The following is a 25,219-nucleotide window of genomic DNA, read 5'->3' on the forward strand; positions in this document are numbered from 1 at the left end:
TCACAAGTTGATGTGAATGGACACGACCAAAATCGTGTCTTTTCAGGTGCTTGGGCTGTCCCAAAACCAAGGGACGCACCTTTTCCACCATGGGACACACCTTTTGGTGATGAGTCTCGACTCCTCACTCATGGGACATACCCCATCGTGGACAAAAGGACATACCTATTCATGCAGGGTCACACCCTTTTTAACAATAGGGACATATCCCCTCATGAACAAGTGCACCTATTCCAAGGGTCACACCCCTTCGAATAGGCACACCTCCTAGGCCCCAAGTACCTACAAAAGGGTCCCTAGAGGGGTAAAAAAGGGAAAAAAATAAACCCATCCCCTACCCCTAGGTTTACCCTAGCTACCTAGGGTTAACTAAACCCCCCATTTAATTTTTGGGGCAACTAACCCATTAGGCAGCCCCAACGAAAAGTCGTAGCCTCTTCTTCAACAAAAAAACTGTACGTACGGATTTCCGTACCATCTGCGCCAGCCCGTACAGCCCGCCATCATCCTCGCCGTACAGCCTGCGCAGTCCTGACCGTACAGCCCTGCACATGCCCTCGCCATACGGCCGTACAGCCTGCACCGTACGGACCAGGGTAGCCTGCGTCAGCCCTTGCCCCCCTGCGCATGCCCTCGTCATACGGCCGTACAGTCTGCACCGTACGGACCAGCCGGAAGCCTGCATCAGCCCTTGCCCTCGCCGTACAGCCTGCGTACAGCCTGCCGTACAGCCTGCGCAAGCCAGCCCCCCCCCCCCCCTCCTGCGCAGTCCTTGACCAGGCCTTCACTTTCCGTTTGGCCTCGCCAGCCCTTTCCTTTCCTGCGCAGTCTAGCCTGGGCAATGCTCCGCGCCCCGCCATTGACAGCCCGCAGCCCTTGTTTCGCCATTTATTGGGCCCTGCAAAATCAGCACCAGTTGCAGCTTTTCGCGCGATGGTTCGGGATTGTTGGCAAGGCTCAGGTGGATGGTATTCGCCATTCGAACAGCTTTGCCTTTCTTGTCTTGTGCTGAGGTAGCATCTTCTTTTTGGGAAGTGCTAGGTTCCATATTGGAATTTTGCTTTGGTCGCTTGGGACAATCGAACCATCTATGGTCGCCTGTACAGATGGTACAAAGTCCTTTTGTGCTGGAGTTGTTCTTCTTGTCAGTGGCCACACCTTTATGTTGGGGATGTCGGTAATGACTTTGTGAAGAAGAAGAAACACGATCCTTGGGGGAGTGCTTCTGTTGGAATCCAGCAAATGATTTCTGAGGCTTCTGGGGATCTTGAGACTGTCGCTGACCTTGATTACCGAAGTTTTTTCGAAACCTGGTGTTATCTTGAGGGCGAGCACCTTTGGCCATAGGAGAGTTCTGTGTGCGATTAGCACTCTGCTTCCCTGTGTTTAGGAAATCTGTAATGCGTTCTGCGTAAGCAATAGCGCCATCTGTGGTGGTGATGTTTGCTTTAAGAATATCAATGCGTAACGAGGGATTTAGGCCTGAGATGAAAGCATGAAGGCGATCATCCTCAGTTAAACCATCAATCTCCAGCACCAATGTGGTGAACTGAGAGATATAGGAAGACAGGGAACCCGTTTGCTCCAACTGTCGGAGTTTTGAACGTGCTTGGAAGTTCGCATTGGCAAGTACAAACTGCTTACGGAGCACGTGTTCAAAACGTTCCCATGTTAACACACTTTTTCCGTCCTTTAAGCGTCTTTGCCACCATAGAAATGCTGTACCCTTCAGGAGGGAGGCTGCCAAGGCGATCTTTTTGCCTTCCGTGAGGTCAACAGTGTCAAAATACATGCGCATTTTAGCGAGCCATTGGTCAACTGTTCGGCGATTGCGTTGACCAGTGTAGGCTTCCGAAAGTTTGACGTCAAGTCTTTTAGTTTTGGAAGCTTGAAGTAATCGGTAGAGGGCACGTAGTTCAGTGTTTTCTACCTCTGGTGGGAAAGAGTCCGCATCGTCGTCTGGTTGCGTCACGTCATCCTCTGTATGTGCCTCTGTATGTGCAGGACTTCGAGAATCTTGAAGTTGTTGAACTTTTTGAACCAAGTCGGAGATGTTGTCCTGAAGCTGAGATATTTGAAGTTGCAATAGGGATTCGCCTTGGACGTTGCCTTCAGGGGTCTTTTTGGGACTTGATTCTTTAATCTCTGGAGAGGCTTCACGCGAGCGGTGCGACATGTCGGAGATCCCTGTGAGAAAAGCGCGAACTTGCGCTCTAGTTTGTACCATTCCTGGAAGAGGATTCGGGCTGCTCCCTGAGGTTGCTCATGTTGGAGGGGGCAGGCGAAGCAGGATGGAACCACCCGTGGAAATCTGGTAAGGGAGGTCCTGTCGGAGGTAACACTGGAGATTCTGAAAATGGTGTTACTGCTCGTGATAGGACAGGGGTAGGTAGCAGAGTCCACGGATCTGAAAAGGGATAAGGAGCTGCTGTCGGAAGTGGAGGATATCCAGGAGAGGGAGTGCCTTCAGAGGGTAAATACTGACTTGGAGAAGGTACAACCTGTAGAGGAGGATATCTGGGAGCTGAAGGAGGTGGAAAGTACCCTGGAGATGCCGAAGGTGAAGGGTAAAATTCTCTCCAAAAATGAACAGCAAACTCCTGAGGAATATCGTGTTCCGGATATCTTCGTGTCTCGTGGAACACAACCTGTACTGTGCTGAGGAAATAATGTAACTGAGGTGCCTCACGCAGAAGGTAGAGGATGTGGTCCAAATCACTAGGAGGGCACGTGACACAGAAGACCCAAGATGCAAAGGCTCCAAAATGGGCTGGCTGTGCAATTTGAACACGATATTGTGTAGTAGCAGATGCCTGAGGTGTCCTTGAAAGGCCGGGTGAATTACCAGGGGTTTCCATGCTTTAATGTGGATTCTTTCATTTGCTGTAATTTGTTAAAAAGAATCTTAAAAAAGCAGATTGGAAAGACTCCACCTGGCAATACTTTAATCTGCCAAGTTATTGCATAGAAGAAGGCTCCACTCAAGTACTTTGTGTTCAAGGATCGATTCGTGGAACAACGGTCACCATCCTCATCGACAGTGGCTGTTCTCATAATTTCCTAGCCAGTTTTGTGGTCGATAAACTTCAGTTGACCACCAGTCCTAGCCTCATGGACTATCAGATTGAACTCGCAAATGGAACAACTTTCTTGTGCAACACCAGGATCAAAAACTTGTCTTTTCGCATCCAACATTATACGGACAAGTTGAACTTCGACATTATGCCTCTTTCTCGGTACGATGTCATACTTGGACAACAGTGGCTCTACGAATATGATCCATCAATCAGTTTTCGCAGCCATACTATCCAGTTTGTCCACTAGGGAAAACTTATTGAGCTAACTGGTTCTAGGGACTCTCCTTCAACCCGAGTTGCCTCTGCCCTACAAGTAAAGAAGTGGATTCGTAAACGTCAAGTAAAGACTTCACTTTTGTTGGTTACGGCAGTAGAGGAGACACCAACAAAGGATCCTCCTGAGTACCTCAACCAACCTTTTTTCCAGCCTTACCTGGATATTTTTCCACAGGAATTGCCAAAGCAGTTACCACCTCGACGACCAGTGGATCACCCAATCGAACTTATTCCCGGCAGTAATCCACCGTCGAAACCTCCTTATCGGGTTTCTTCCACTCAAAATGAAGAAATCCAAAGACAGGTCACCGAACTACTCGACAAAGGTCACATTTGGCCCAGTCGCAGCCCTTTCGGATCTCCTGTACTACTTGTGGAAAAAAAGAATAAGTCAATGCGCCTCTGCATCGACTATCGAGCCCTCAACAAGCTCACTATCAAAAACAAGTATCCATTGCCTCGCATTGATGACCTCTTCGATCAACTTCTACATGCAACACAATTCTCCAAGATTGATCTTCGTTCAAGTTATCATCAAATACGCATACGAGAAGGCGATGAGTACAAGACAGCTTTTCGAACAAAGTATGGACACTATGAATGTTTGGTCATGCCTTTTGGGTGAAACAATGCCCCGGCCACATTCATGACATTAATGAACGACATCTTCAGGCCTTTCCTCGATAAGTTCGTCATCGTTTACCTCGATGACATTCTTGTTTTCAGCAGATCCCTACTTGAGCACAAACAACATCTTCACCAAGTTTTTGAAGTTCTGCGCACAAATTCTCTCTACATCAACATTGAGAAGAGTGAGTTCTTCAAGACCCAACTTGAATATTTGGGACATGTTATTTCAGCTCAAGGTATCTCTGTGGATCCTAAGAAGGTCGAGGTAATCCGAAACTGGCCTACTCCTAAGAATGTTCATGATGTCCGCTCTTTTCTCGGATTGGCAAACTTTTACCATACAAAGGTCTATCAGTTTTTCGAAATCGCAGCTCCTATGTCCGAATTATTGAAGAGCACAGCAATTTTTCAGTGGCTTCCTGAAACAGAGTATAGTTTCCAACAACTCAAGAAAGCACTCACTACCACACCAGTTATGGCTATTGCTGACCCCAACCTTCCATTTGAGGTCATGACCGACGCTTCCGACATCGCTACAGGAGCAGTCTTGATGCAAGAAGGCAGAGTTATTGCTTTTGACAGCCATAAACATTCTGATATCCAAACCCGATATCCGGTCTATGATAAGGAGTTTCTTGCTGTTGTACATGCTTATCGCTCTCTTGGAAACATTATCTCATGGGTGCCGACTCCGTGGTCAAGACAGACCATCACTCTTTAAAGTACATCTTTACTCAGCCAGTCATGAACGCTCGACAAGCACGCTGGGTTGAGTTTCTGGCGAACTTTCACATGACCATTGAGTATATACCAGGACTACGCAATGTAGTTGCAGATGCTCTCAGCAGGTTACCTCTCGCATCAGCCATGGTAATCTCTACATTATGTGTGGATGTTCCGAATTCATTCAAAGGAAAGTATTTCAATGATAAAGACTTCGGCACAGCAGTACAGGTTCTTTCCAAAGATCAACCTTCGACTTCCGAACAAAAGATTTTCTCATCCTATTCTTATACGGACGACCTTCTGTATTATCAAGATCGCGTCCGTGTACCACATGACAAGGATGTTCAACGTCTTTTGTTAAAAGAGCATCATGTAGTTCCTTATGCTGCCCATCCAGGCATCAATAAGACTTATCGGTTACTTAGTGCAACATACTACTGGCATCAGATGAAAAGCGACGTCATCAAAATGGTTACATCTTGCTTATCTTGTCAACAAATGAAAGCAAGTCGACGACTTCCAACAGGACTTCTTCAGCCTCTTCCAGTTCCAACTGAAAGGTGGGAAAGTATTTCCATGGATTTCATTACAACACTACCACGATCTTCCCGAGGTAACACTCAGATTATGGTAATTGTTGATCGCTTGTCCAAAATGGCACACTTTGTTGCTTGCAAAAGCAGTGCATAGGCTCCGGACATAGCCAAACTTTTCATACAACATATCTTCCGACACCATGGATTGCCCAAGAATATCATATCCGACAGAGATCCTAAGTTTACCAGTCACTTTTGGATTTCACTGTTCGAATCCGACACCATGGATTGCCGAAGAATATCATATCCGACAGAGATCCTAAGTTTACCAGTCACTTTTGGATTTCACTGTTCGAATCTTTGGGTACTACTCTACTGTTCAGTTCAGCTTACCACCCAGAATCAGATGGCTAGACTGAAAGAGTCAACCAAGTTCTGGAAGAAATGCTTCGACATTATGTTCAGTCACGCCTCGCAGCCTGGGAAGAGTATCTACCACTCCTTGAGTTTGCTTATAATAACTCTTTCCATAGTGTCATCAGCATGACTCCATTCCAAGCAGCTTATGGACACACTCCGATTGTACCAACAAATTTTGTACTTCAACATCGAGTGGCCCTAGCTGATCAGCTGGTTCAAGAAATGCAAGACATTCTACTACAAGTCAGGAATCATATGCGAAAAGCGCAAGAGCGGTATCAACGGTCTGCCAACAAACATAGACGTCACCTGGAGTTTACCACTGGTGACATGGTGCTATTATTTGTAGCCCCACATCGCTATAAGACGGTTAAGTTTGTGTTTCCTAAGTTGCGACCAAGATACTATGGACCTTTCCGGATCGTCAAGAAAAATTCACCTTTAAGTTATAAATTGGAATTACCACCATCATGGGGTAAAATCCATCCAACATTTCATATTTCTTGGCTAAAGACGTACATTCCAGGCGATGAAGCAGTTCCTCCTGCAGGTGATTATGTCCCAGAAATCGAAGACGATTATGTTCTCCTTATTCCTGAGCGTATTCTGGACCATCGACAGCGAGAGACTCGACATCGACTTATCACGGAATTCCTTGTTCTTTGGCGAGATCTAGACGACTCCGACGCTACTTGGCAGTCTGATGAAGACTTACAGCAGTACCCTGATCTTTTATAGCAGTATTTTCAGAATCTACCATGATATTTTCTACATCAGTTCATTATCTCCACCAGGGTCTTTTTTTGAGTGGGAGGGGATGTCACGATCTGTGACGTATTCCTTTCTCTATTTCTAGACTTATGGATGGTTTGATGAATGGACACTTGTGGAAGGGTATGCCCTTTCGACGGGACACTTGCCCTTTCGACGGGACACTTCTTAATGAGGCACAACCCTTCACAAGAGACATCCTAATGAAGAGACATTCCTATTGTAATGTACCCTCTCATCAAGGGTCACACCCTTCACAAGGGGTAGACACCTCTTCATGCACACACCCTTTGGAGTACACACCTTTTCATGTGTGGCTCTTCACTCTCTATATAAGAGAGGCCCAATTGTATGGATGACACACTACATCCACCCTACAGATATTCAAGCAATACATTTATTCCTTGTTCTCTGCTATCTCAGTCTCTTTTCTGTTCCTTAGCACATTTCTAAATATAGTAAATCTAGGATTTCTTACAGTGCTAGAGTCCTCACCGGACACAGTAGCTTCGGTTGTAGCAGATGACTGGGTCCCCAGACTCCGACTAGTGATGGATGTTAGGAAATGGAGTCAAGATGAGTCAGCTTGGTGTATTCTAGTGTGAGTTCCAGTCTAGTGTGTCCTATGGATGCCACATGTCACGTTGGGAGTTATCCCATCTGCATTGGTGTTCATGTGTGTGTGTGTGTTCTGTATAAGAGCTGCACTTGTCTAGTGTCAAATCAATCAAGTATCAAGCCTACAAGCTCTTTGGTCTACATTTGATACTTTAATTTTGTTCATTGCTCTTGCTATTCCATTTCCATTTCATTATGTCTCTCTTTGAGTATTATTATCTCTCTCCCTAGCCTACCCTCTCTCTCCCCCTCTCCACCATGCACCTTCATGTGGTATCAGAGCCTTCTTTCCTACCTTTCCCTTCTCCATGCTCAATCTAGAGGATGAGGAAAGCCCACAAATGGAAGCCATCCTCTCCTCCATGATTGAGCTCCCTTCCATTCCTTTCTCCCCATCTTGTTCTCTTCTCCTACCTTAGCCTCACCTTCGAAAGCTATGGAGCTTGGTTTGCTGGCCACAAAGAGCAAGTCGGTCACCATTCTTGTGAGCATTAGTGGGCGTCTTTGTAGAGGAAAGAGACAGCTCGTTTTTGCTGTTTTGGGGGCGTTTTTGTAAAGGAAATAGTTGCTTACTATTGTGGAGATGTTTCTACTACTAGTCGCCCTAAAAACGACCTCATTTGGAGCCGTTTTTGAAGAAACGACCTACCTGAAGAGAGCTGCTACTACATCGACATTTGGCGTCATTATGCACACCTAAACGTGCTGCTAATTCCCGTACAGACTGCCCATCTACTGCGTCCTTTGCAGCTGCCCTTTGCCTCAATTGAAGTACCATTTGCAGCTGTCTACTGCCTCGATTGGTGCCCCCGATTTGCTGCTCCAGCTGCCACTTCTACCCATGGGATTTCTACCTATGGGAGCTACTAGTCCACCACTTCACTACCTTAGATCGATTTGATACCATGGAGCCTCGTCCTCATGAAGAAGTCATATCCTCTAGGGAGAAAGCATTGGCTCCTATCGGTATGAGGTTGGATAACAAATTACTTCATCAATTTGACCCCACTGCTTCAACCCCACGGAAATCAAAGCCAAGTTTGAGAATCTTTACGCCACATCTACTGGACCTGACCGACGAGCTTTATCTATTGTTTTGGATGATCTATCTGAAATAGTAGATAATGGTTAGGGATCTTTGGGTACTCCACCTTGGGTTGTTTTCCAAAAATGAATGTAATAAATGATGTGTGTTGAATCAATAAGGTTCTCTGCCTTGGATAGTCTTCCTGAAATGATGTATTGCTTTTATATTTATGGTGTTTGGCTCCATGTCCCTAATTAGTCCCTAGAGCCAAGAGGGAGATGTATTGTGGGAGCCATGTATTGGCTTTGATAGGTCTATTTATCAGGCCTAGCATGTGAGTTCCAGGATGTTGGTTATGGATGCCACATGTCACATTGGGAGTTATCCCATATGCATTGGTGTTCATATATGTGTGTGTGCTCTATATAAGAGCTGTACTTGTCTAGTGTCAAATCAATCATGTATCAAGCCTACAAGCTCTTTGGTCTACATGTGAGTACTTTGATTTTGTTCATTGCTCTTACTATTTCATTTCCATTTCATAATGTCTCTCTTTGAGTATTATTATCTCTCTCCCTAGCCTACCCTCTCTCTCTCCCTCTCCAGCATGCACCTTCAATGCCTAGAGTCTATCCCAAAGGAGATCTACCTCGAGAAACTAGACGGGGTCGTTGCACCAAAGGATGGAGATCTCAGGGTTACTAGGCTAGTGCCTTTGATGTCGTCTGATGGGGCACGTGACACGAGATTGACCTATAGGTGAGAGACAGACCCCTCTACATCCGTGGGCTCACCCAGGACAACAGAGAGCGCTATAGGCAGAGAGACCTCAGCGTGCTTATAGGCAACAATAGCAACATCAACAATATGAGTCCCAAACCCATTGGGTGGAGCCATCTAAAGGGAAGTGGTCCAAAGTCGAAAAGAAAAAGAAAAACCGAAGAAAGTAGGGTGAGCGGAATCGTAGAAGGCGGATGAAGGCCAAGGAGAAGTTGCGGTGAAAGAGTGAGGTTGCTGCCCAGGAGCGACCTCTCTGTACACCCTCAGACGCCAGAGGACGAGACTTTCTTCGACCTTCAGGAGAACCCACAAGTGACTGGGGCTCAGGGCACACATCCACAGACCCAAGAGCAAGATACATGATCCCCCGCGGCTCATGTGTCAGTTGCACCATCTACCCCCCCCTCTCTCTCTCGACAGGCCTAGGGACCACAGTCCTCGGTGTAGCAAAGGGACACCAGAGTTGCAGTGGCTTCAGCAGTAGCTTCATCTTGGGTCGTCCTCCTCCCCCACCAGTCCTTACCCCTTAGCCCACCCCTCCCCCTCCCTCTAACCGTTCATCCCCCCCCCTCCTATTGCTGTAGCTCCCTCTTCTACTATAGCAACCCTTTCACCTTCATCTGCTTCCTCCGTCGCGAGATCCTCATCCATAGACATTGGAGTAGCCTTTAAATTCTCAAAGATACTTGAATGACTATCATCCCAATGATACATAGATCGCTACATAAGAAGGTCTATAAGTGATGATGCAATCTTGGAGAAGTTCAAGGTGAACCTTCTATAATAGCTACATAAAGCAAGAAAAGTTATTATCTCATGTACATTCGTGGGAACAAGCCACTCCTTTATAGCTTTCACCTTGGGGAGCCCTTCCTAATGAGGGGATTTTGTGAAAATCCATCTCGATCTTCAAAGTGTTCCAAAGTAGACCTTGCTGCAAAAGTAGTTCTCATTGCGCCATGCCGAGGGTGAGGCCTCGTACAACAAGCAAGATCAACTTTGCATCTTTGGATCAATGATGGCTAATCCTCTCATGGAACGAGACAAGATAACCATCTGCCAAGCTGCCGGAACACTGATGTTTTGTCTACCTTTTGACTTGCCCAAAGAAAGTTACATACCGATCATCAAAGGTATCCCATGCATGAGCACTAGCATGATGCAATGTATGAGCCGTGGCCAACAAATACTTGGTTAACCACGAATGCTTTTCCTACAAGGAAGAGTTTGGCAAAGCTCTAACACAACTTACGAAGAGTGCTCTCTAGGGTGTAGCCACTAGTTGCTTACTAGATATGTTGATCCCAACTGGGGATTGTCAAAAGACTAGGTCTCACCAGGGTGAGAAAGCCCTTAGATTAGCAAAGAAGCCCAATAACTTGTGCAAGTTGATCCTAACACGTGAGGTCAACCAATACCGCTTCAAAAGGACTCACACGCTCTCCAAGCTAGTAGCTGACCCTCCACAAAGTGGGTTGTATCATAAGCAAACTTTTAGTCCAGTAGCTCCTCTTGATGGAAAGGCAGAATCTACACGCTTACCTCTTGCAATGTGAGATAGGAACTCGAAGCCTCTCATAGAAAGAGGAAGAGAAAAGAGTATATGTATGCCCTACGATGACCCTTGTATGCCTTGCGATGAACAACAAATGGAGCTTCTTGCATAGACTGTGGAGACCCCTTTGATCTATCGTGTGGAGAAGCCTTGGGTCTAATCTATGTTGTATATGCTTTCTTGAAATCTAGGAGAGGATTGCGAGAGGCTGAGACTCATATCAAGCCCATTCGATGGTCTTCCAAAGGTGAATATGGTGTCAAAGATACTCCGTCCCTGCACGAAATGGATAATGTTCAAGAGAAAGGGATGCATACGAAGACTCTATACCTTAGCTAAGATGTTCTCTAGGATACTCCATCCTGGATTTAAAAATTATGTGTCATGGATAATGTCAAGAAGCAAGGGGTGTAGTTTTATACTCAATAATTAGCTAAGATCTTATAAGTTGTCTAAAAATTTGATCGGTCTCCATTGTCAAATGTTGGCTTTGTTCCCCCTTCGGTAGTAAGGCATATCAACCCTTGGAAGAGAAAGGGGGGCATTTGTCCATAATCAAAGATCTCCTCGCAAGCATGTCAAAGTGGGATGCCAATTAAATCCCAGAAGGCTAGAAAGAAAGAAAAAGAAGAAAATTTAGGAACATTGTTGCAAAATCAAAAAGACCTACGAGACCAAGATCCACAATACATGTTGTGCATATCCTTGTGTAGGGAACCAAAGGTGTCCATTAAATCTCTACGATATGTAATGAAAATAAGAACTATGAAATATTGGTAGCAAGATACATTTTTGAGAGGAAGGAGACTAGGCTACGGTGCTAGCACGCTCAGTTTGAGCTTAGAGGTTAGTGCGTATGAGGCTAGCTAGATCCTAATCAGGATTTGCCTCTAGTGCAAAAGTAGCATGTGAATACCAACACCTCTCATCCCCCTCCGCCATAAGATGCACGAGATGATGAGGGCCTCCATTTTAACCCTTGTCTACTTGCCTCATTAATGATATATTTTCAAACCTTGGTTCCCATCTAATAGGTGATGATATGAAATCAAGAATTCATGTGTAAGGGTTGTGTTGCAAACTTTGCAATTTGATACCTAGGAATCATAAATGAGAGCATCATAAATTGTAACCTTTTGAACCCAACACATCCAGTCTCTATAAAGCTCATTCCAAAGTCCATACTCTTCAGACATTTTTGCATTAGAAGGGACTTTAGGGTCTCCACAACTTGCTATTTGTAATGGAGCCTTTAATCATCTCATCATTTTACATGAAACCAAGGAGGGTACATAGGCTCAGATCTCATGCGCAGCCTCTATTTGGGGCATGGACTCCTTAGCCTAGAATAGGTTGACTATGTAAGGAAGTAGCTATCTCCAAGATGTCCTGTGGATTAGTTGTTGAGGAATATGGTGCCATGAGCACATAATTAGAGGCTAAGGTATGGTATATGAAAGAATTAAAGTAGCCACCCTAGGATGTGGACTTCATGATGTGGAGATGTGGATCGAGGATATCCACAAGGAGAAATGTGGATGAGAGGATCCCACATGTGTTGACTATTCTAAAGGCTCTCTCTATATAAGAAGCCTATCTTTGTATTGTTCAACTACGCATTGGAATAGATTTGATCCTCCTTGATCCCTCACTTTGTCATGGTATCAAAGCTTGTATCCCTTCTGTCTCACATCTCTCCCACCTCTTCCCCTCCACATCATAGGCCACTAGCTCCAATTCTTGCTTCCCTTTCGGATTCACTATCCAATGGAACTACCCTTCCCACCAGGCTATCCTACCTTTCTTCACACACAAATCCGTTTGGAACTCGCATTGGTACTCCCACGCTCCTCTTCTTGACTTGAACACCTCCACCCCACAGTAATAATAGGGTTCCTTTAGTGACTTCCTTGCACCTCCATGCATCCCAGTCCGCCAGCTTGTCCTTGTCACTAGAATAGTATAGCAATTCTATAGTCTATTGAAGTGCATGCCGACGGCTTCTATTGTTGTGATGCGCTGCATCACTAGTAAGACTCTTTGCACACGAGTTACATGGTTGTAGACAATAAGGCTAGACACAATATACCATGAGCTGAAGCCAAGAGAATAAGCTCTCCGCACATCCCAGGGAGGAAGTCGATGGAGCTGCACAAGAGCATTGCTTGCTCTGGAGGGCAAACGTGCTTCTTTGTATCTTCTGGCTTGAGCCAGATTTGGTGCGGAGTAGCAGTACAATAGTCGACCTCCACGCACTAAGCCTCACGGGCTCAAGACAGCAGCACCTCAGCAGCTCCAACCTTGCAGCAGACTCCAACGCAGAAAACGGCTCCAAAGACCCTCTGCGTCGAGTCTACAACCAGCGCTTCTCACCGGCTCCCTAGCTCCAATGCTCACGGTCCAACAATCCAAGTATCATCAACCAGCTCAGGTTGCACAAGCGAGCGGATCGGCTGCAGCCTCCTACGCTGATCAAAGCTCCCTCCATCGATCATCTGCAAGCTCTATCCAAATCCATAGCCAATGATTAGCTCCACATTAAGGACACTCCAGCAACCCCTGAATTCGCAGAATGTTGGCATTGCCGTCATCATTGAAGCCTCAATTTTCTTTCTTCCTTCTCTAAGGTTAAACCTTAGGACATGTGGCAGACAATGGCAAAGACACGTGACAGATAAGACTACAACCTTGGTCAATGGTCAAGTAGCCCATACTAACCATGGTTAAGTTTATGGTTAGGTTCAATTGGACCATGGTAAAGTAACCTTGGGTTAACCTAGTTGGGCCATAAGATTGCCACGTGGCATAGGGCCACCTCAGCACAGTAACCCCTTGCCAAGCATAATTTGTAAGCTGCATATGAAAAGCATGTGCCACAACATCAAAGGCTACCTCTTTCTCATAAAAACTTTGACCGACCGTAACTTGCACTCCAGAAAGAATTTGCACACGCTCCAAAAAGAAAAAGTGATTGTCTTTTCGAGCTCTACACACCTGTCAAATCACATCAGATTTGAAAATTTCTTCTACTGGTAAGACCTTTGCAATGTCAATACGCACCCCAATTGTTGAGAAGTTCACTGGGAAAGGATTTCATACCTAGTCTACACAAATGAGGTGTCTCTTGATGCATCAAAAGCTTTGGAAGACTGTAAAAGAAGACATGCCCACTGCACAAAATGATGCATGGAAGGAAAAAGATAAAGCAGCACAATCACTCATTGGTTTGCACTTGGGTCCAAACATAATTCATCATATAGACTCCAAGGATCATGCCAAAGATGCATGGGATGAGTTGAACACAGTGTTTGGTGTAAAAGCCAAAAAGCAAGAAATTCATCTTAAGATTGAATTCTATGGTTTGCACATGAGCTTCAATGAATCGATGGCACAATTTGTCAACAAATCCAAAAGCATTATGACCCAACTAGAAGACATAAATGCAAAAGTAGGGGAAAAAGATGCACTTGCAATTCTCCTTAAAAGCATGCGTGCAGAGTATGTACTGACAACTATGAAGAATCTTCCAGATCCAAAGTTTGAGGAATGTGTATCCTCTCTTCTTGAAAAATAAAGAGAGTTGAAGGCATTGACATCGATGTCGACATCAACACGCAACAACAATAATGAAGAACAAGCATTGTTCAGTAAAACATCAACAAAGTGTTACCATTGCGGAAGGATGGGTCACTATTAAAGTGATTGCAGACTGAAGAACAAACCAAAGTGTCACCATTGCAAGACACAAGGAAGAAGATTGCAGATTGAAGAACTAGCAGATCAACTACGTGGAGTCATCATCAAGCCATGAGCAGAATGACAAGAACAACATATATTGAGAAGCAAAAGCCTTGCCACTTTCAGCCCACACGTTTGTAAATCAAACCTGACCACCTGAGAGTAGCCATGTAAGCACCTAGGGGAGGATTTGATCTTGTAACTCACATCTGACCACCTTGCAGTAGCCAATGGATCATGGCACCAAGGGGAGGTATTGAGGAATATGGTGCCATGAGCACATAATTAGAGGCTAAGGTATGGTATAGGAAAGAATTAAAGTAGCCACCCTAGGATGTGGACTACATGATGTGGAGATGTGGATCGAGGATATCCACAAGGAGAAATGTGGATGAGAGGATCCCACATGTGTTGACTATTCTAAAGGCTCTCTCTATATAAGAAGCTTGTCTTTGTATTGTTCACGTACACAATGCAATAGATTAAGTGTTTGCTATCCTATGTCTCTCTTGTGGTGCTTTGATCCTCCTTGATCCCTCACTTTGTCATTAGTGTGCATCTAGCTCTCATTGCATAGTGGTACAGATGGAAGTAATTGTCTCCAAGATGTCCTGTGGATTAGTGTGCATATAGCCCTTCTCATCTATCCCTTCTTATCATAAAGCGCTAGAGATGTGTGCTTGCTGATCTAGGTCATGTAGTTTTGAAAACTTATGGGTCATCCTATCACCTTGTTGTGTCGATCAAGCTAAGTACTACACTCATCTAGCCTTGACTATATGCAACTCACTTGGTGCACTTATACTCGTCTATAGGCCATGGTGATCGCTACAAAGGGCAAGCCCTCTTTCCGAAAGAGACTGGTACCAAACTAAGAACGAACTTGTGTATTATTGCACTACCACTCTGAATGGATTCCGTTTGTCGATTGGGTCTAACCCACCTATGGGGGTCCAGACCTAGTGATGGCCTTAGTACAAGTGGTATGAGATCCTCACTCCTCCTTTGTGGTAGCCTCTTGCATGGTGGCTCTAGACGAAGTACGATGGGAGAATTATCATACATGCTATACCTAGGAGAATCCCTATGGAGTCTTCTCTTTTCATAGCCCAATCTTGCTTTGATGTCTCCGCGCTTTGCTTGGCCTACAATTAAACCTACAATTAAACTGCAAAGGTTACCTGCACAAACACGCCTGTTCTTCTTGGGCTCCACCTTTTATTCTTTTAGCATGGCTTCAAAGAGGAAGTATGCAAACATATAGGATGACAAGAAAGGTATTGTCACATTAAGACACATGATTTTATTTACAAACTCTTTATTTTTTTTAATTTTGTATTTAGAAATACATTTTTAATCATTATTTGGAGTTTATTATATTATGGCTTTTCTAAGGTGGTTTTTAATTTGTCACATTTCACATCTTTAATCAATGCATTGCTACTATGTATTTTGATCACAAATTGAGACATTGTTTTTTGCAATGGATTGATTGTTAAGCACTCAAATTTTTTGTAATTTGAATGTTATGAATTACAGAACCTTATTTTTTCTGCTAGCAGAAAACATCTAAATGTAATTAAAGCTTCCCTTTTTGAAACTGTTTGATACCTTTTTGTAACATGAAACCTTTTAGATATTCAGGGAAGTTTGGGATAACTATGGTGATTGTAACTTCGAGTCTTAGCATTCGAGGATGGTTTGGGAAGAAATATCTGAGAAGTCAAATGTGGTGGGTTTTATGTGAGATGTTGCACATCTAATCACATTGCCAATTGCTTTATTCTGAGAAGCTACCACTATTGGTTGCATTGGCGCATAAGGGATGGTTATAACATGCTGCATGCTCCTTACTATGCAAAGGTGGGACTTTGTAGTTCTTGTTTCAGTCTCGTACTATCTCATCTCGTGAGGCTCCATAAAAAGGCAATAGCTTTTGTTGAGGCAACTAGAACACATTCACTTGAGGAGGTCCACTAGGATGGTAACTTTCTTAGTGTAGTCTTACCTTTTGCCGTATGGATTGCTATTAGCTATATTGACCTTGATTGAGTAAAGAATGCATGTCCCTTTTAGAGGAAAGTAACATATTTATGGGTGAATATAGTACAATATCCAACTTTGGTTTTGTTGGAAACAAATGATTGTAATCTCTATAGAAAAGAATATGGCATATGGAATCTTTGGCATATTTTTTGTTTATGAGCGGTCATGTATGATCTTGTGATATTCAATGAATTAGCTCTAAAGCTAAAACCATGCAACCATTGCCCTCTGAATTTTGTGTGCAAGACCTCCTTGGACTGCTTGAATGATTGACACCTTTAATAACAAAATGCCTCTCCACACTTGGACTAAGATAGTTTAAATCCAAAGCATCTAGTAGATGGTAAATGATGTCTAAACAATGTACCCAAATGTACAAAAGTTGTTTCCATAGAGCTGCATTAGCTCCTATCTTTCCCTTTGCCTACCAATTTTGTCATTCTTAAATGTTGATTGGTTAGGATGGTACTCTTTCAAGAATTCTTTTCGGTGTGAATGCTGCTCATCACCCTCATGATTGTTCTTTATTAAGGTTAATATTTTAAATATTTTAATTTGGTTATGGCTTTGCAAATAGGCCTATGGTGGATGAAAGTCTGGTTTCAATATGATGAACTGTTTTTCAATCTCTTACGAATATTTATAGGGGTCTTTGGCATGGACTGATTGTAAAACATTTGCATCTTTCATCTTGGAGTTCCAGTCGTCGTCATTCTATTGGTGGGACTATTGTATGGCTTCTTCATCGCTATCATTTGTGGTCAAAGAATTAGTAATCGCCATTATCATGTTCTTGCAAAACAAGAACTAACAAAGGTATGCACAAATCTGAAGTCATTGATTTAGAGATAGACTTCTCTACATGTGTATGTGTGTGCATGTGTGTGTGGGATCACTTGGATTGGTGGTATATGCTTCATGCAAGGCAGTTTAATAACTTTACCTGTGACATGAATTTGGATTACACTTTGTGTTTATGCGATCACTTTCCAGTCTTCATGACCTTGGGCTTTGGCTTGCCAGTGAATGATGTGCCATTGGCTTTCAAAAGGTTTTTATTGGTAAATAATTCCTATTTACAGCACTACCCCTTTTCAATCATGGTTAAGGGTCTCGTTACCATACTCACCCTGCATTCTCTAGTAGATGCGGATTGGGCATGGAATCACTTTTCCTCAAGAATGCAGATTTTGATCAAAGAATATTGTAAATGTTATTGGGGTGATTTACGGTGCAAAGTGGCTTATGCAAAGGTTCAAATTCAACATTTAACTGTTGTGGTGCAGCAACGTAGATTGTCTTCCAGTGAGCAAGCTGATTTATAAACCGCTCTTAATTGTTTGGCTCAAAGCAATCAAAGGCAATTAAGGAAATGGCAGCTTCACTCCTGCCAAAAAGCCATGCAAGATACAGGCTATTCATCCAAATCTTTTTGCAAAAGCCTCCATACCTCTCATAGAATGCATTCTCTGTATCGTATATTGCACCTAGATGGTTCTTGGACAATAAAAAACCAACAGGTTGATGAGATGGTTCAGCATTATTTTGCAGATTTGTTGCTGCCCCTCTGTCCTCTTCATCTGTTGAGCTTGCTGCTAGAGATGCTTTGCTTTGTCATGTCCATCCAATCCTCTCTTCTGAGGAGGCAGACTCATTGGAATTGCTATTCACAGATAATGAGCTCAAAGGGGCATTGGCTAAATTGGGACATTCTAAATCCTATTTATACTCATGTGATAGCTCGCTAGGATACTCTTTTGCTTACTTTTCTTGAGCAGCATCAGCCATGGACACTTATGCTCTCTTGTTTGTTCGCTTCACTTTGTTCTTATGCATTTGGATAGTGGATTCCTGCTCTATGTGATGTTATGTTTGGGTATCTACATGGCTCCATCCTAGTTGCCCACTTTCTACTCCCCTGCTTCGAGATTGGCAGCTTCTGCTAGAACATCTACATTGGTCAAGCTGTCCCCCAGACCCTAGAAATACACTCCATTCGCAGAGTATTCATTGGAGCCTTGTCTTTGATCCACTGTTGGCTCATCTTCAGACTCGGAAGGCTTACTTTCTACATCAACTGGGTATCTCCACAGTGGATGAGTGGTGGATGAAGCGGTCATACTCTTTCTTTTCCTTATGACAGGAGACAAATTTTTTTGGGTATGCATCATAGGCCTATCTGGTGTATTCTCACTACCATGCTGGCCTATCTGGTGTATTCTCACTACCATGCTGCTTCCTTTTCAGCTAGTTCCCTGTTTGTTTACTGACCTTTCTTGTATGGATTAGAGATTTGATCGAGGCATTCCAAGTTATTCTACTTTCTCCTTTGCAGATCTCACTGCCAAGAAAGCTTATCATCTTCTTCTACCACAGCCATGGATTCAAGAGCGTGGCCTTTTTATCTGGCATCTAGACAAACCACTCGTTTGGTGGAAGGTTTGTCTTGGCCGTGTTTGGAACAGTAAGCTCCCGCTTAGACAGAGGCTTTTCTTATGGCGTTGTTTGGTTGGTGATATACCAGTAGGGGTTCTTTCTTGGCTGCTAGGCGCATTGCTTCTTCATGTTGTCCATCTTGTTCGCATCGGAGGGAGACAGTCCTCCATCTACTCTGGACTTGCCCGGTTGCCCATGATTGGATGATTTCTGCATCTATTCTTCAGATAAAGATCATCTCTGCTACTTGGAAAAGGTATTTCAGAGGCATAGAAAAGCTGGTATAACACTCAATCTGGCCAAGAGTGTGTTATGTGTCCGAGTTGGTATTTTTGTCAAGCATGTCATTTCACAAGATGGTATGCACACTAAGCCAAGTAAAATTGATGCTATTCAACAAATGCCAAAGCCTGAGAATCTAACTCAGTTGCATTCTTTTATGGGCGTCATCAGTTTTTACAAGCATTTTATTAAATATTTTGCTAAGATTGTAGCTCCATTGTAGGAAGAGAACACGGAACAATTGGATCTTGGTGGGGAACTCTTGGCCGCTCCCCCAAGTCCGTGACGTATAGAGCTAGCGTAGATCCAAATGATACGTTTGATCTCATCACATGGGATTAGGGGATCAAGGGCATCCAAGCTGTACTAGAAATCATGCCCAAACTTGATAAAGGTGTTACAAAACTTGGTTTGACACTCATTCTTACTGTGTCATTGTCGTGAACATTGCACCATTTTTTATTAGGACTAGGCTTCCCTCGAATACCCAGGTCCTTCAAGTCCTTCTTGAGTTGTCTTTCTTGGTCAAGGCATCTTCCTCTCATCACTCTCTTTGTCCTGCCACTTTTCATCTCGTTTTTACCATCTATGCCCAACATGTATATGGAAAACCAATGTCACAGACCCACATGTGTCCCAGTACATGCCACTAGGGTTTTTCCAACAAAGTGCATGTGCTGACCTATTTATGAGATAAGATTTGGTATAATTCTTGGTCCCATACCGACTCAAAGACATACCAAGTGTTGGTTTATATCTTTAGTCAGTGGTGGGCCTTTCGACACTTTGCCAGACCTTGGGATCTGAAAATTGCATTGTGTTCAACTGAGTTTGTCAATGCTACTAGGATATCTTGGTGATCAACACTTCTCTTCACTTGGCATTACTTTTGAGCAGCTTAAGGTGCTCCTGCCATAACTTGCACTCAGCCTTGTATGATCTTCACCACAGAAGTAGCAGCAAATCTATGATGGTCCCTTGTTTTTGCCTTTGTCATTCTTGCCTTTGCCTTTGCCTTGCTCTGGCCTCGGTAGGCATCCATCCTTGGGCTTGGTCTCTTGTGTCACATGGTGGATATCTATAGTCCGGGTTTTATTGTACTAGCACTCAGAGTCATCCACTGTGCCAACCCCTCTCTAGGCTAGTTGCATTAATGACTCTAGTGCCAACCTCGGTAGTCTCCACCTAGGTAAGGCCCAAACCTTATTAAGATATGTCACTGTCTGAATGATGGCATCAATATGCAATGGTATCATGGCAAACTTTGCCTGCACAATCTGATATTGGGGGGGGGGGAGAGAGAGAGAGAGAGAGAACGTTTATTAAAAGTCTTCGAAAGACCAAAGGGTACTGCTATGGGCTGACGCAAAAATCAAAACTAGTGCTCAATTTCAAAATCAAAATACATAGCTAGGCACCCTGGTGGCTCTCTGTGAGCTGTGAACATATCTCGTATTTGTCTGTCAGGTCGTGTCTTGCTGTGACGGTGGGCGTGGTCTCCATGATCTCTATATCCGGTGCGCCAGATCAAGAGTGATGTCTTGGCTTGGGCGGTCCCCTCCGAGTAGAGCTGGAATGGGTTGGACCTTCATGGTGCGTGCTTTAGTCAACCTCTGCATCATGCATGGTCCCTATATCTCTGGATCCACCGCTACTTGTTATCTCTTCCCACTAATCCATGCTGCTCTCTTGTTGGCTATCTCCTCCTCTGCTAGTCCACTATGTCCTAGGGCAGACCCGAATGTGTAGAAATATGTGGCATGTCGTTGGAATCGGTCCATCTATGTTTCTTGTGGCTCTGTCATCTCATTGTCTGATTTGATGTAGTAGAGTCTCTCTGTGCCACAGCATCTCCATCAGATATAGACCAATGAAAACCTGGTCATGAAACTGAATCAGCCACATGAGAGAAAAAAAAAACAAAAGAAAGATGTATTACCATCTTTAGAAGGCCTCATGGGCCTATGAGACAAAGTACAATCCAAGGGTAACTCACACAAGCAATTGTGGGCTGAAGCAAAGGGCTCTCTTAGGCCCATGCTGAGTGCTATGCTGAACTTAAAACTCAAAACTCAACTATTACTCAATCTCAAAATCAAAATACATACCTAGGTGCCATGGTGGCTCTCATGTGAGCTGTGAAGATATCTCATATTTGTGTCTAGCGGGTCGTCTCTCATTGTGGTGGAGATGCGGTCTACGTGATCTCTGTATCCGGTGGGCTGTATCAAGAGTGGTGTCTCTACTCAGGCGGTCCCCTCCAAGTAGAGCTAGGATAGGTTTGAACATCCATTGTGCGTGCTCTTGTCCGCCTTTGCATGTACATGGTCCCTATATCTCTGGCTCCATCACTCCTCATTGTCACTTCCCACGGATCCAGGCTGCCCTCATATTAGGTATCTCCGCCTATACTCCACTTTATCGAGGGGTAGACTTGAATGCATAGAAATCTGTGAGTGTTGCTAAGCTCAATCCATCTCTGTCTCTGGTGGCACTATAACATCGTGCGGTAAAAGATGCAATAAGGTCTCTTGTGTCATCGCATCTCCATCAGATAGAGGCCAATGTAGACCTAGTCATGCAAGTTAACTCAGCCGAGAGAGAGGCCCAAAACCGTGCCCCTTGTGAGGGAGACAATGGTACCATCCTTGGATCTCATAGTAAACTAGGCAAGTTCATAGGAAATGTTCCTCTGTCTCCACCTCTGCCAACGTGCATAAGTGCAGATCCGATGTTCTCTAGGCATGCCTGTGGCTCTCCCTGCCTCCATTATCAAGTGATGGGAGAAGGTGTGCATCCGTCCGATGGCAATCCTCAGGGCATGTGAGACTCCTATGTCAGCCAGATGCTGGGGGTCTAATAAATCACTCCATCCTATGATATCCTCAAGAAGTGGTCGTAGTAGAACTACATCTTGGCTGGGAACTACTAGTCCCCCCCACGTTGGGACGCCTAGACCGTATGGTAGGGTTGATCTTATCATGTGGGAGCAGGGGATTACGGGCATCCAAGCTATACCGGAAGGAGATGGACCATCGGAATACCCTGGCTGGCAAAGCATCTAGATATGTGTGCATAATAGACTGTGCTAATCCCCCTCTCGGCTAGTCGTATAGATGACTCTAGTGCTAACCTCGGTAGTCTCCACCTAGGTAAGGCCCAAGCCCAAATGAAGATGAGTGACCATCTAGAAGTTGGCATCAATCTGGAGTGATGTCATGGCAAACTTTACCTGCATCATCTGATGGTGGACTAAGGGCTTACTCTGAGTTGCATACATGGCTGTTGGTCTCACAAGTGTGTCAAGTAGCCATCCATTGTCAAGGATCTTGGAAGTGTCCCTAAAAGCACTGTGACTCTAGCCGAGCTAGAGCTCCCTACCTCGTGTAAGTCATGCCGGCTACGTGGGTCATTGTGAAGACTGACCCAACAAACACTGCTCCTAGATAGGTGTATGACTACACAATCTTCACTGGCTTCCCCTTGATAAGTGAAATTGTCTCGATGAAGTACTACCCGTGAGGTGTTGAAATTCATAACCTTGGTCTTGCCAAGATTGACTGTTAAGTCTCTCTCTCTACAAAACACCTCTAGGGCTTCTAGGTGTCTCTGTAAGCCTGCTGTTGAAGAGGATAGAAGAACTATTTCATATGCATACAACAATATCTGTATCATTAAATTGGCCCTACTTCAGATCAGGGCAAAATCAGCCCAAGCCAACCTTGTGGAACAATTGCAAATCGTTGTACTTTCACCTTGCAGATTTCATATTTCTCCTGGATAGTGGCCCACGGGGGTTTGCCCATTGGCCCATGGTTGGAGAAAATGCGGGTATGGGAGGTGCCTCCAACATGTGGATAGAGACCTTAAGACAATCTTGCACAGTGTGGAGGATTGGGCAGGCGCCCTCCAATCATGGCTAGGTCACAAAAGACTTCAATTTGGGCATGGCAGCTTGGTTGACGAAGGGGGCCACACCTTCTCGATTGTCACAATCACGCTAATATACAGCATTCAAGGACAGAGACTCTTCCAGATTGAGGCTCAAGACGCACTCCTCCCCTTGATAGCAGCCGATATCCTCGCGAGAGGCAATGTGTGAGAGACGGTGTACATCCTGATCGCTTGGAACATCTGGGTCACTAATTGCAGCATGGTGCTAGGTGGCCACCTGGCAAGATATCATTTACACCTTGCACGCCAAATGGGAGCAGGGGACGATGGGAATTCTAGTAACCATCAAGAGGCATGCGCGTTTCTGCATGGCTTGTCCTGCAAGTGTCTTTTACATTTTCACAAAGCGAGGCATGTACAATCCCCACTGTGTTGTTAGCCCCTGTCCTAGAGATTCTCTGAGCATTGAGTTGGGTTCTCTATGAACAGGCTGGTTGACAGTCAGTTATTTTTCTTATTCCTTGCTTCGCCACATGGATAGTTGATGTATGGTTGGTTTTCTAGCATTAATAGAAAATAATTTTCTTTGGAATATGCATACACGCTTTCTTTTTTTGGGTGAAAGAAACTTTCATTAAGAATAATGTACATTCATAGCCGCCCCAAAGCGAGACAGCTACTACTCGTAAGTGTGTGTATCTATATCTATATGATCATTTTTTCTCTTGGTGCCTCCATTGGGCTCTCTGGTCGTTGTATTGTGCTGGTACTATTTGACTGTATGAGCACTCTTTTGTGGAGATCTCTTTCCTTATTTTCTAGCTTCTTTGTTTCGGTCTCTTCAGGATACTCTTTCCTATGGAGACCTTTCTAGTTTTGAGTAGTACCTGTCCTACTTTGGAGAGCTATGAATGTACATTTTTCTTAATGAAATATCTCTTTTACAATAAAAAAGTGTGTACACACACTTTTTTTTATATAGTGAAATCTTATATTTCTGTGTGGGAAACCTCAAAAAGAGGTAAAAACCCACCAAATAAGTATAGGAAAAAATTTTACAAGTAAAGCCTCAGAGCAAAAGTCATGAGGCAGCCAAGTAAAAAGTTACATATCAAGCTGGAGGAGGATCAAACACAGCATCCTCCAGCTTCAAATTATTGCTTTGTAAAAACTGATGCAGTGATGAAACCACACCATCAATAAAAACCAGCTGTTATTTGCCCTTGTGATTCTTCTTCATATAGGGTGGTACCCGAAATTTCTGAATCACAATGTCAAAAAGCTGTTGTAACATGGGATGAAAAGATTCCAGTAAAAAAGGCACTTCTGCATCCCGAACAGAAGAAGACTCAGGCACAAGCATTAGAGGCAAAGGAGCTAGATCAACATTTGTATCCTCCGACGAAAGAGCTGCATCTGATAAAGCAGGACTCGGCATTTCAGCTTCACTCGAGGATCAACCTGAGAAAGAGCATGTGCAGCATCCTGTATGATCCCCTCTACAAGGGGCACATCCATATCTAGAGGAGGAGGAGGCTGATGATGGTTAATGGGAGTCGGATCGTGAACTTCTTCAGCAAGCGAAAGATTAACCTGTGATTTTTCTACCTTCCTCCAGTAATGCTTCGGAGCAGTAAAAGAAGGCTTATCTAGTAAAGCCTTAGCAGAAACTGGAGGAGAAGGAAGAGCAAACTTTATTGTTGAACAAGGAGCAGGAGGAGTGGTCATGGAAGCCGAAGGGCAAGCACGTGCAAAATGACCAACCTACCGGCACCGATAACATGCTATAGGAAAAGAGGCAAAATGCAGCTTGATGCGCATCGGATGAGCAAATCCCAAATCAAGATCCATAGTAGAGGGCACGGGCTGCATCATATCCCATAAAAAACAAAGGCGAACATCCCGAGTAGCCTGCAAAAACTCCTGTCTCGGAACATGTAGAGGCCTCCCCAAAAAAGCTGCAAGAGTGGGAAGATGCTAAAGAAGAGGCAGAGGCAATGCTTTGAGGGTAATCCAGACCGGACGGGGAGTCAGAAGAGAGGCAGACAGATCAAATAGTGGATCCCAGGGCATCACATAAGCAAAGAAACCAGCCCCATGAATACTAGCACGATTGACAAGTTGCTCCACCACATCAGTCTCACACGCACACACACACACACACACGCATATGCTCTCTCTCTCTCTCTCTCTCTCTCTCTCTCTTTCTTTCTCCCCTACTTCTCCCGGCCATGTTGCTGCTGCTTGTAGCTGTTGCGGGAGCCCTCGAGGCCATCGTGGGAGCTCTCTAGGCCGTTGCCATCGCCTGCACTCAAGTCTCTTCCAGGCTGTGTGGGGGCTTCTCAGCCCCCCCCCCTTTGTCGCTGGACTGTGGCGCCTACTGTCAGGGTACTTGGGTACCTGTGTG

The 25,219-nt window shown here is 44.4% G+C and overlaps 1 protein-coding gene across 3 annotated transcripts in view; it reads left to right on the forward strand.

The window, feature by feature from the left end:
• Positions 1 to 25,219, forward strand: part of LOC147887912 (RING/FYVE/PHD zinc finger superfamily protein) — a 58,440-nt gene that overhangs the window by 23,177 nt on the left and 10,044 nt on the right. For 2 of the 3 annotated variants that reach the window (XM_087393410.1, XM_087393412.1), the window contains one exon: positions 16,898 to 17,016. In XM_087393410.1, coding sequence (XP_087249536.1) covers positions 16,898 to 17,016 — 119 coding nt within the window. The remainder of the gene's footprint in view (positions 1 to 16,897; positions 17,017 to 25,219) is intronic. The other variant, XM_087393411.1, reaches the window with a different exon arrangement.

Source organism: Dipteris shenzhenensis, chromosome 22, assembly GCF_047967505.1.
Source record: "Dipteris shenzhenensis isolate YYH24624 ecotype China chromosome 22, Dip_SZ_1.0, whole genome shotgun sequence".
In the NCBI taxonomy this organism is placed as follows: Eukaryota; Viridiplantae; Streptophyta; class Polypodiopsida; order Gleicheniales; family Dipteridaceae; genus Dipteris; species Dipteris shenzhenensis.